Source organism: Malaclemys terrapin, chromosome 5 (assembly GCF_027887155.1).
Source record: "Malaclemys terrapin pileata isolate rMalTer1 chromosome 5, rMalTer1.hap1, whole genome shotgun sequence".
Taxonomy (NCBI): Eukaryota; Metazoa; Chordata; order Testudines; family Emydidae; genus Malaclemys; species Malaclemys terrapin.
In genome coordinates, this window is record NC_071509.1 from 99,182,434 (window position 1) to 99,195,745 (window position 13,312).

The 13,312-nt window shown below is 40.6% G+C and overlaps 1 protein-coding gene across 4 annotated transcripts in view; it reads left to right on the forward strand.

The window, feature by feature from the left end:
* Nucleotides 1-13,312, forward strand: part of UGT8 (UDP glycosyltransferase 8) — a 72,787-nt gene that overhangs the window by 17,992 nt on the left and 41,483 nt on the right. For 3 of the 4 annotated variants that reach the window (XM_054031137.1, XM_054031140.1, XM_054031138.1), the window contains exon 2: nucleotides 10,020-10,843. In XM_054031137.1, coding sequence (XP_053887112.1) covers nucleotides 10,022-10,843 — 822 coding nt within the window. In that variant the 5' untranslated portion in view covers nucleotides 10,020-10,021. Of the gene's footprint in view, nucleotides 1-1,656; nucleotides 1,695-10,019; nucleotides 10,844-13,312 lie in introns of those variants that run through there. The other variant, XM_054031139.1, reaches the window with a different exon arrangement.

Consider the following 13,312-nt stretch of genomic DNA (forward strand, 5'->3'; position numbering starts at 1 on the left):
GGCCCAGTCCGGCCCCCCTGGCCGAGCGGCTCCCTCTGATGGGTGGCCGGCCGGCCCAGGCCAAGAGGCTCTGGCCCCGGCATCTCCTGCCTGGCTCGGCTTGGCTCGGCTCGGGCCCTGGGGTGCTGGCCCCTGGCCGAGCACCGCCGGCGCCAGCCCCCGCCCCTGTCCCCGTCATGGCCCTGGCCCCAGTCCCGGTCCCGGCCGAGCACCGCCAGCGCCATCCCCATCCTGGCCTTGGCCAAGCACCACCGTCCCCGTCCCCGGCCGAGCATCGCCGGCGCTGGCCCCGGCCCGGGCCGAGCACCGCCGTCCCCGGCCGAGCACCGCCGTCGTCGTCCCCGGTCCCGGCCCTGGCCGAGCACCGCCAGCCCCGGCCCCGGCTGAGCACCGCCGGCCCCGGCCCTGCACTGCCGGGCCCTCGCTCCCTATTTTCCCAGACATGTCTGGCTTTTGGGGATTTCCTCCCGGGCGGGGATTTGAGGCCCAAAAAGCCAGACATGTCTGGGAAAAACCGGACATATGGTATTTCAAATGGATTGAAGAACAGTGAAATTGTTATTGCAATTCTAGCTCCTGCTTTATCAGTTTTGGGAAGGGGAGAGGTTTGGAGTAGTGTGTTTTGGTTTGTTTTTTATAATTTCAAAAAGTCATTGCTTTTAGCATTTTGTTATAAAGGAAATGTATTCAGAAATCTAGGAATTCTTCTAGTCTTCGGAAAAAATGTGTTCATTTACACATCGTCTATGCTTGTGCTTAGTTTGCTTTAGCAGACCATTAAGATCTTCACATTCTTTATGTGTAGTATTTAGAATGGGTTTAATGTTTAACCTTTTGATTTTTGCAATATTTAACTTTCTCTTCCACTGCAAAGCACTTAGTTACAAATACTACTCCAAGTTTAAAAAAAAACTATTGGTTTCTTGTTTCCTTTTGGCTGAGGGCAGTAAGGGTTTAAATTCAATGCTTCGTTTCTGAATAACTTTAATTTTTAAAAAACTATCAATCTTCTGGTTTACAGGGATATTGACATCTGTTTAGGCCACACATTTTCCTTATTTTATTGAAGGCAAATTCTAGGAAAATCGGGGAAAGGAAATCTTTTATTTTAAATAATTATAAAAATTAATTTGAAGAAAAATGTGTGTGCCTTCATGGAGCCTTTTAATTAAGAGCAGAAATATTAGTGACTTGTTTGGGTTTTTTTATGTGTGCCTATTTTCAGCTGTATTCATCAGCCTGGCATAACAGCCTGTTGACATTTAGATCAAATCTGCTTTTTTGGTCAGATAAGTTAACTTTTGAGAAAGAGGCATAGGCTAATGGCCTCAGGATGACAGAGTTGCAAGGCATCTGGTTTTCGACTGGAATGCCTGTTTGAAAAGGGACTCTGGTGGTTCCAGCCAGCACAGCTAACCAGGCTACTAAAAATCTCATTGACCACAATGGATGGCTCCATACGGCTCCTGGAAGTGGCCAGCTTGTTCCTCCAGCTCCTAGGTGCAGGGGCGGTGAGCCCACAGCACAGGTGCTGCCCTGAACACCAGCTCTACAGCTCCCATTGGCCAGGAACCGCAGCCAATGAGAGCTGTGGGAGCGGCGCCTGTGGACGGGGACAGTGCGCAGAGCCCCCTGGCCACCACTGCGTCTAGGAAACAGAGGGAAATGCCAGCCGCTTCCGGGAGCTGCCTGAGGTAAGCGCCGACTGGAGCCTGCACCCCCTCCTGTACCCCAATCCCTCACTCTGAACCCCTCGGCCTGTGCCAAGAACCCCCTCCTGCACCTCAAACCCCTCACTCCCGGCCCTACACCAGAGCCCACACTCCAGCTGGAGCCCTCACCCCCCCAAACCCCAACCACTTGCCCCAGCCCGGAGCCTCCTTCCACACTCCAAACTCCTTGGCCCAACCCCCCCAGTCCAGAACCCCCTCCTGCACCCCAAACCCATTATCCCCGGTCCCACCCCAGAGCCTGCACCCCCAGCCAGAGCCCTCACCCCCTCCTGTACCCCAACCCCTTGCTCCAGCCTGGTGAAAATGACCAAGTGAGCGAAGTTGGGGAAAGCAAGTGTTGGAGGGAGGGAGAATGGAGTGAGTGGGGGTGGGGCCTCAGAGAAGGGGCGGGGCAAGAGTGTTTGGTTCTGAAATCAGAAAGTTGGCAACCCTAGAGTTGGAGCTAGAAGCTCCTAGATTCTGTTTCTAATTCTGCTACTGACTAGCTGATGTTGACATGTCCTGATGGAACCACTGCAGCAAACACAACTGCAATTAGCCCTTGGGCTGCTGTAAGTTACATCAGAGGATAGAATTCTGCTTTCATGTACACTTGTGTAACCCCAGTGTCTATCCTTAGGCCCTGGCAGATACTGAACATCTCCACTTAGGTGCTGAAATCCCTCAAAGACTCCCATCAAAGTCAACGGGTATCAAGGGCTCTGAGGAACTTCCTGGAAATGCCCAGCATGTTCCAAAACTGATTTCTCACAGAACACTAATGATACAAATAGCTTGAAGAGAAGCAGCATGGTCTAATGGATTAAGCATGGGACTGAAAGCTGGGTTTAACTCAATTTTATTAATGGTTTGTTTTGTTGCCTTAAATAAATCACTTAACCCCTCTGTCTCAATTTCTCCCATCTGCAAAACGGGAATAATAATATTTAACGGTGATGTTGTGAGGATTGATTTGTATGCATACTGCTAAGTGTTAATTGATGTCTTGGGGCAGCTCCTTAGCTGTGCCAGAGTGTAATCCTTTCAAGTCCCCTAATCCTGAGTTGGCTCTGGGCTGAAATGGCCTCTATTGTAATTTAAGGAAGCCAAGAGCTGATAGTAGTAGGTTTTGCTGGAACAGTCTTCTTGGGACATCTGTGTTGTCAGAGGATCAGGCAGAGCCCTTTGTGCTCTGACATGGTTCTGGTACACTCTGTGCTACCTGAGGATTCCCCTCTATTGTGGGAAATCATCACCAACCCAATAAGGCATCTCTCTGGGATCAAGAGTATAGCCCTTTATGTCTAATATTAATGTTTCTGTTAGGGATTATATATGTATTGTTGTTAGCATACAAAGCTCATCAATTGCAATGGGAGTTTTTGTAATACATTTTGAAACATTGTATTGGTGCTGAAAAGAAGCACTACACTAATAGTGAAGGGATTGTGTTTCTTCTGCATTTGTATTGACTGGATAATGATTTCAAAGGAGGAATATTGTGTCATTGCTGCAATATTAATGTGCATTGCTCAAAAATGTGAATGAGCAACCTGAGGACATTTATTACATTTTATTTTATTTTGCATTGATTCTTTTTATGCTGCAACAGAAATATAACACTATTTGTAGTAAACAAAGCATTATAAGAATTAAGGTACTCCACACTGCACATATTAACACTGCAGTTTCATTGAGGAGTTCTGGTGACATTGTGTTACCATAACCCTCAGATGGAATTACAGCTTTAATTTATGTAGCTTTTGGGGGTACGTACGTAACATAATACATGGAAAAATACTCCCTTTGGTTACATAGTGTACTTATCTCTTCACTGAGATTAGCGGGGATCTCTTTAGAACACTCCCAGCCTGTGCCAGCCCTTCAGCTTTTGTTACGTTTCTTTCGTACTGATGTTAAGAATGTAAACACCTGTTTATTTCTCAATAAGAATATTATGCTGTCATGTATTATGTGTAATTTCATATTTGTTAACTAAAGTTGTAATTTATTACTATAAGAATGTTTATAGCCTGAGGAGATGTAGTTGCTAAATGTTTATAATAATTTTATTAGATGCTGTTCAGTTAATCATTGATTTTATTATTGGCTATTTTATGGAAGAATTGATTAATAGATTTGTAGATTCCAAGACCAGAAGGGACCATTGTGATCATCTAGTTTGATCTCCTGTATAATACAAGCCACAGAACTCCCCCTCCTACCCTAAAATTCCTAAAGCAGATATTTTTAGAAAAAAACATCCAATCTTGATTTTAAAATCATCAGTGATGGAGAATCCACCATGACCCTTGGTAAGTTGTTCCAAAGGTTAATTATCCTCATTGTTAAAAATTTAAGCCCTATTTCCAATCTGAATTTGTCTGGGTTCAACTTCCAACCCTGGCATCACGTTAAACCTTTCTCTGCTAGACTGAAGACTCTATTATTAAATATTTGTACTTACAGACTGTAATCAAGTTACCCCTTAATCTTCTCTTTGTTAAACTAAATAGATTGAGCTCCTTGAGTCGATCCCTATAAGGAAGGTGTTCTAATTCTTTATTCATTCTTGTGGCCCTTCTCTGAATCCTCTCTAATTTATCAACATAACATCCTTCTTGAATTGTGGACAACAGACCTGGACACAGTGCAATTGCAAGACCAGGGTAGGCACATGTACCCATTCCTAAACTACATCTTTGTCCTGAATTGCACCTGAGCAGCCACCAAAGTTTTGACATATCTGTCTGTTCACCCTGCAATTACATGGGTTTATCATCAGCACTGACAAACACAACCTCTCTTATACAGTCATATGCTGATCTTGCAGTTAACAGAGGACACAGTAACCCTGTCAGTGGAGTGATTCTTGAGATTCAATCAGTGATCTCCCAAGTGATATCCAGTACCTTGATATTATTTTTAGTCAAGATTGGGGCTCCAGAGAAAGTGAAATAATTCCTAATGTGTTAAGCAGAGGAACTGAGGTCGAAAGAAAAGATTCCTCTACCTGTAGCCCAAAATATTGCAGATTTATGCACAAGCAGAATTTGTGTGCAGCTGTTTATAGAAGAAGATCAGCTAATGACATGTTTAACAACTCAGTTTGTGCAGGCAAATTCACATTTGCAAGCATATGTAAAGGTGCTGTATGTCAGCTTTTAACAAAAACAAATTGTTTCTTTCAGTTTATGTATATTATACATTTTGGAAAATGTTATCTGTTTATCTCCAGGCGAATAAATAGGCGATGTGAGCACCATGTCTAAATTAGATTGACTTTCACTTACCTTTGTGTGTGTAGCTTATTTAGTTAGTTTTATTGTGTTTGCATAAAATTGGAAGAAAAAACTGAAATATAAGACCATTTACATCCAAAAAGATTTTAAAATACCCGAATTGTTCCTCTTTTGAGCACCAACAGTCATAATACTTGTACGTAAGTAGCTGCTGGTATATCTGATTTCAAAGTGATACTCTGAAGTATTTTTGAAGTTTTAAAATAAAATATTTACATTGTTTAGAAGCTTGCAAATATAACTGTAGTCTTTGCTGATTTTGATGCGTATAGTGGGATTTAAAGGTACTCTTTGAGACCAAAGGAAGTTAATGGAGCTTTTTCAAAACATGGATTAAAAATGATCCAGTTTAAATGGTTTTTAAAAAGTTTGCCTGGACATTATGGACTTGGCAGATCTAGTTTCAAACTGTGTTTTAAAAATTGTTCTAGACTGTAGACATGGGGCCAGTTAACTAGCTGGTGTAACTTGGTGTAGTTCTATAAAGTCAGTGAAGGTACATCAATGTACATCAGCTGATCAAAAAGACAAACTGTATTTAATATGGGTTAGCAGGAACTGTTGACAAATCTTTTTATAAAGTGATTCCACTAATTCAGTTTAAAACCCAGTGCAGATGGAACTTTCACTTTTTCCATGAAGCATAAAACTACATCTAAACATTTTTTTTTGCAGAATTCAGTCATATATTCACTTTGTAGCTTCTATTCCAGAACCAATGATATTTAAACAGTGCTGGGAATAGGTTTTCCCAGTAAATTTGTGTTCGTTGTTCTAGCTGGAAGGTGGTGTAGCAGCAATGTGCAAAATGTTCTAGATCTTATAGTACATAAACAGAATTTAAAATTTCTAGATGACAGATTGGTGGACAGTTCAAATCAAGTGGGAACATTTTAAAAAGAGCTCAAACTTAAGCCAGGAAACTGACAATCTCTGTGTATCACTCTCTTTCTGGGAAGCAGAGAGCAGGACTCAATATTTATTTAATCTGTGAAGCCAAGGTCCCATAGCAAGGAAAAAAGCTAACAAGCTTCTTGTTATGGTTTACATTACTAGATGGTGTGGTGAGTGTATTTGTTTCTTCAAGCTAAAAGAAAGCAAGAGGAAAAGATAAGTGCCTTAAATTTCCATTCTAGAAGCAGTTATTTCAATTTACTCACTTTTTTTACATTTGTTTCTGTAATTGAATATTAGAAAAAAATCTTGTGTATCCAGTTTTTTGCTGGTGATAAATATTGTGTGAGGCTCTTTTCCTCTCAAGAGGCTCTTTTCCTCTCATATTGGACACAAAGGCTATATGGATAGCAGTACAAAGCTTAGATTCCACCAAAATCTTCAAAACAGTGTTTAAATCAGAATTAAGTAGTGCATAGGCCTTGTGCTAGTCTTCTGACTTTGTTGTAAGTTACTTGGTGCTCACAATTTTTGAAAATCAGGCCACTTATTTAGGTGTGAGAAAGGAGAACTGGGTACCTTTCTTGATGCACAAAATCATATTTTAGTGGCCCAAAGGCATTACTATCTCATTTGTGGACCTGTATAACGTTAAAAAACAAATTAGACTATGCTAAGGGAATTATAAGGATGGCCCTACTGGGTCAGACCAAAGGTCCATGTAGCCCAGTATCCTGTCTTTTGACAATGACAAAGCCAGGTGCTCCAGAGAGAATGAACAGAACAGGTCGTCATCAAGTGATCCATCTCCTGTCACCCATTCCTAGCTTCTGGCCAACAGAGGGTAGGGACACCATAACTGCCCATCTGGGCTAATAGCCATTGATGGACCTAGCCTCCATGAACTTATCTAGTTCTTTTTTGAACCCTGTTATAGTCTTGGCCTTCACAACATCCTTTGGCAAGGAGTTCCACAGGTTGACTGTTTGTTGTCTGAAAAAAATACTTCCTTTTGTTTGTTTTAAGCCTGCTGCCTATTAATTTCATTTGGTGACCCCTAGTTCTTGTGTTATGAGGAGTAAATAACACTTCCTTATTTACTTTCTCCACACAAGTCATGATTTTATAGACCTCTATCATATCCCCCTTTAGTCGTTTCTTTTCCAAGTTGAAAACTCCCAGTCTTATTAATCTCTCCTTATATGACAGCCATTCCATACTCTTAATAATTTTTGTTGTCCTTTTCTGAACCATTTCCAGTTCCAATATATCTTTTTTGAGATGGGGCAACCACATCTGCAAGCAGTATTCAAGATGTGGGCGCACCACGGATATATATAGGGGCAATCTGATATTTTCTGTCTTATTATCTATCACTTTCTTAATGATTCCCAACATTGTGTTCGCTTTTTTGACTGCTGGTGCACACTGAGTGGATGTTTTCAGAGAGCTATCTAAAATGACTCCATGATCTTTTTCCTGAGTGGTAAAAGCCAGTTAAGATCCCATCATTTTATATGTATAGTTGGGATTATGCTTTCCAATGTGCGTTACTCTGCATTTATCAACATTGAATTTCATCTGCCATTTTGTTGCCCAGTCACCAGTTTTGTGAGATCCTTTTTGTAGTTCTTTGCAGTTTGCTTGGAACTTAACTATCTTGAATAGTTGTGTATCATCTGCAAATTTTGCCACCTCACTGTTTACCCCTTTTCCTAGATCATTTATGAATATGTTGAATAGGACTGGTCCAAATACAGACCCTGGGGAGACACCACTATTTACCTCTCTCCATTCTGAAAACTGACCATTTATTCCTACCCTTTGTTTCTTATCTTTTAACCAGTTACCAATCCATGAGAGGACATTCCCTCTTATCCCATGGCAGCTTACTTTGCTTAAGAGCCTTTGGTGATGGACCGTGTCGAAGGCTTTCTGAAAATCTAAGTACACTATATCCACTGAATCCCCCTTGTCCACATGCTTGTTGACCCCCTCAAAGAATTCTAGTAGATTGGTGAGGCATGATTTCTCTTTACAAAAAACATGTTGATTCTTCCCCAACAAATTATGGTCATCTATGTATCTAACAATTTTGTTCTTTACTATCGTTTCAACCAGTTTACCTGGTACTGAAGTCAGGCTTACTGTCCTGTAATTGCCGTGATCACCTCTAGAGCCCTTTTAAAAATTGGCATCACATTAGCTATCCTCCAGTCATTTGGTACAAAAGCTGATTTAAATGATAGGTTATAGACTACAGTTAGTAGTTCTTCAATTTCACATTTGAGTTTCTTCAGAACTCTCGGGTAAATACCATCTGGTCCTGGTGACTTATTACTGTTTAGTTTATCAATTTGTTCCAAAACCTCTTCTAATGATACTTCAATCTGGGACAGTTCCTCAGATTTATCACCTAAAAAGAATGCCTCAGGTTTGGGAATCTCCCTCATATCCTCAGACGTGAAGACCAATGCAAAGAATTCATTTAGTTTCTCCGCAATGGCCTTATCGTTCTTGAGTGCTCTTTTAGCATCTCGATTGTCCACTGAGTAATATTACTCGCTGTTAAGTATTCATAAGCCCTCTGCTAATAGAGGATCAAATGAGTGGAGTGGCACACCCTCTCTCTGTCCTTCCCCATTTGTGACATCTTCTCTCTCACCTCCCTTATCCCCTGCATATGTCAGAACTCAGGAGTTGGCTTTCTGCCTGCAAGAAATTCCTTTACACCCCAGGAATTTTCTATTGGTCACTTATGGCCAGAATCTGGCCCCTTTGTTCCATATGAAGTGTATGGGACTTAAGCATTTGTTTAAATGCTGATCTGAATAAGGATGACTTAAGCACATGCTTATTGTCATACTTCGCACATGAGTACAATTGTTATGCTTGTTTGACATTTGTGGTAACATGCAGAGTGAAGTAACATGGGGAGTTGAGATGTGTTGAATCAAGGACTAAATTAGCAATGCAAACTTGCACATCTCAACTCCCCATGTTACTACAAATTTCGAACAAGCATAACAATTGTACTCATGCGAAGTATAACTTTCAAAGGCTCAGAATTCAGTCATATCAAAATTAGTTTTGCTGCAACACTCACAGGTACTTCTGTTTCAGGGAGAGCTATTGTTTGGATTATAACTTTGTTAAAAGATAACATTAATATATGCATGGAAAGTTTGTATGTGAGTTTTCATATTCTTCACCTACGGAGAAAAGCTTGAACCATTTTTGTCTCAAACTTAAAAACTAAAAAATATAAAGTCACCTTCAGCAGAGGTCAGGCCTGGAAAATGCAGGAGAAAGTTTTTGAAGGCTATGGGCAACTGTGACAACATGAGCTTACAATGGAAATACACACGAGGCACTGTTGCTCAAATGGTAATGAGTGCTCATCCCCAAAATCCACCATCAGAATTGTTGGAATTCTCAATTGAGAGAGTCAGGAATGCATTGGCAGAGATGGTGCTTCTAGATACAGGGTTGAGGCATACTGGTGGGGAAGGTTGTAGTGCTACTACACAAGCTGTGCCTGTTATGTAGATAAACAGAGGAGGTTAGCCTCTAGGTCTTTGAATCCTTTATGAATATTAAATTTACCCAAAATACTTAACATGAACTGGCTGCAGTCATGCTAGTGCTCCAAAGCCTAGGACAATCTGGGTTTCAGAGGACACTAAGTTCTTGTTTCCCTTTGCTGTTGGATACCATGTATAATTCAGAAGCCGTACACACAGTATCTTGCAGGAAGGTACCAGTTGCATTGTCCTCATCAGCTTTCCTGCCATATAATACAGGAACTCTATCAGTATCAGAAGAAATTGCTTGCCCACCTGTATAACCAGATGGAAGGGGAGAAGGGAAAAGAGAGAGAGAAAAAAATTAAAGCCCAACAAGAAACTAAACACAACACCTGCTTCTTTTTTAACTAAGTAGCTATCTTGTTCCCAGTGAATGCTACTAAAAAGACTTTGGGATAAAATGATACTAAAGGTTATTCTGGCAAAGACTTGAAAATGTTATCAAGTAATGTTTGTTTATCAAACTCTAAACAACAGGTGGGATTTAAATCTGTTGAAATATTTTTTTTCTTTTGTCATTTCAGCTATGAAGTCTTACACTCCAGTTTTCGTTCTCCTGTGGGGCGCTGTCGGGATAGCAAGGGCTGCCAAAATCGTTGTTGTGCCGCCAATTATGTTTGAAAGCCATCTGTATATTTTCAAGGCCCTGGCCTCAGCCTTGCATGAGCAAGGTCACCAGACAGTGTTCCTCCTCTCTGAGGGCAGACACATCCCTCCATCTAATCACTATAGACTCCAACGTTACCCAGGGATCTTTAATAGCAGCACCTCGGATGATTTTCTTCAGTCCAAAATGAGGAGTATTTTCTCTGGAAGACTGACAGCACTAGAACTGTTTGACATCCTGGATCATTATTCTAAGAACTGTGACATGATTGTGGGCAACCAGAACCTAATGCATGTCTTGAAACAGGAAAAATTTGACCTCTTGCTAGTGGATCCTAATGAGATGTGTGGGTTTGTTATAGCTCACCTTTTAGGTGTTAAATATGCTGTTTTTTCCACTGGCCTTTGGTATCCAGCAGAAGTAGGTGCTCCGGCTCCTTTATCTTACGTTCCAGAATTTAACTCACTTCTCACAGATCATATGAACTTTCTAGACAGGATTAAAAACACTCTTATTTATCTGGTTTCAAGATTAGGAGTCAATTTTTTGGTTCTGCCGAAATATGAAATGATAATGCAGAAACACAAAGTGCTGCCAGAGCGGTCGATGCATGATTTGGTTCATGACTCCAGCCTGTGGATGCTGTGTACAGATATAGCACTAGAGTTTCCAAGACCCACGCTACCAAATGTTGTTTATGTGGGAGGAATCCTCACCAAACCGGCCAGTCCTCTACCAGAAGTAAGGTTTGCTGAGTTTTATGGTAATTTTTGTAATATCTGGATAAGTCTTATTTCTTAATGAATTTGAAAGGTATTTAAGTTAAATGATGACCTAATATCTTAAATTTTTTAAAATTGTTTTTGTTGTTGTGTTAAATACACAATAACAATAATTGGAAATACTTTGTAGATAGAAACTCCGAGCATAAAAGCTGTTCTTTCATGTAGATGTTCTCTACTTTTCTTACGCTTGTTCCTGCTTTGAATTAGATGTTTCATGATCCAGCAGAAGGATCACAATGTATGATAGCTTGGCTGTTAGAAATTGAAGTCCTAGCTGAGTGCAAATGAATGTAGCAGAGAGATAAATGTGATCAGATGGACAATTTTACATACAGAGATTTCATTAATATTCTACCTCATCTTATTCCCAATTTCATGATGCTGGTATGTTATCTATTATAAATTATTCTGTTAGCTAGGGGAATAGAGGATGTCCTGTTTTTATATATATATATAACTTGTTTGGTTAGCAGTCTGTCTTGTTACAAACTTTTCTGATTCATACCTTATATATATTATAGATATTATATATAAGGTATGAATCAGAAAAGTTTGTAACAAGATAGACTGTTTGACTTTGAAGCAATATTAAAAACATGAAGTATTATTTCATTAGTTTGTATTATATTATATATAAGGTATGAATCAGAAAAGTTTGTAACAAGACAGACTGCTAACCAAACAAATGAGATTTGGTAACAGTGTAAAAGTTTAAAGTCTGAATAAAATAAAATACAGCCACAAAATACAGTAAAACTAAACTTCGTACAGAAACAGAGCCAGTGCTAGAGCCAGTATCATTTTTAGCAAACGCAGAGACCTGAGAGTTCATAATGAAATTTAATTACTTGAGTGCATCATGTGCTCTTGACACATGATATCTAGGAATATCTCTGTTTAGTAACACCATGATGACTCAAAGGCAGAACAAAATTTTTCAACAAGCTGTCATTTATATAATGATTTACATATGCATTGTCACCTGTGGTTCAGGACTAATCCGTTCAATTAATGGATTCTGCTGGCTGGCATGGAGAGAATATTGGACATGAGGAAGGATACAGAATTGAGGTAGAGGAATTTAATGTACCTGTTACCCTCAGTTGCTTCTCCTATGGAACTAGTATATGGAAAGATGGGACTACAGAATAGAAAACTTGGTCAGGATTTCTAGATTGAAAACAGAGGCTTATATAATGATTTCTGTTGATAAGATTCTGTGTAATAGCCCTGCATCAAACAAACTATAGTTTTTGGATATTGTGCAAACTAATGAAATAATACTTCATGTTTTTAATATTGCTTCAAAGGTCATATATGTAAACTATTTAAATATTTCACATGATTGATTTAAAGAGTCATTTTGAACTCCATTAGTAACTGTTAATGTACTCAAAGATTGAGAGAGTGAGAGAAAAAGTCAAAGAATCCAGCACCTCTTAGGACTCACAAGAAAGGCAACCATCTTAAGAACTTGGATACCTAAATTAGAGGTCTAGATCCTCTGTTGCAACTGAGATACATTCAGAGCAACAACATAAAGGCCAGGGGCAGAGGTAGCTTTATTCCAGTGACTAGGCTGGTTTCTAGTATAATTTACAGGAGCCTCAAAGCTTCTGTAATGTATGCACAGTTGCCCGTAATTCCAAGGAGCCAGTCAGGCACCTGGGGAGTTATTGGATATAGGAACTTGCTGGCCATGCTCAATTTCTCCTAGAATAAACTCTTACATGGGATATTGGGAGGATAGCGGTGTAGAGCTGCTACTTTGGCTTGTGCCACCAGCGATTCCTGAGGAATCCTCCAGGAGTCAGTTATCATATGTCAGCTTCCCTGTGGCTCTGGGGCATTAGAGGGGACCTGAGGGTTGGAGTCAGGATCCCAATAAGGGCAGTCAGGGGAAAGGACAAACCTGAGGCCGGAAGTAGCAGAGGAGTTCATTGTCAGGTCCAAGCCAGGGCCAATACTAAGGGTCTGAGTCCGAGTCAGGTTTCAGATTCCAAGTCAGGAGGCAAAGTCCAAATCAAGCCAAGAGTTCAAGAGCAAAGAACAATCATGGCAGCCCCAGAGATCCACACTGTATCCTGGACAGTTCCTGGAATGCTCCTTGGGTTTATATCTGGCAGGGAGACAATCAGGAGCCATGGGGCTGCTGTTTGTCAAATTGCTGAGGTGGAACTGCCCATGGGCTGTGTCCTCAGTGGGTTCATGGGAAGTGGCACACAAGCTAGTTAAGCTGCTGCTGGGTGGTAGCCTGGAGATGTCAGCTGCTTGGTAGCACTACAGGTGTGGCTTCTAACCTGTGGGCCTTATAGTTGGGTCCAGTGTCCAAACTGTGTTCTTAAAATAGGCACTTATATACCCCATCAAATACCAATTTTAAAGCTCAAGTGTAGATCCTAATTTAGACATACATATTTTGAAC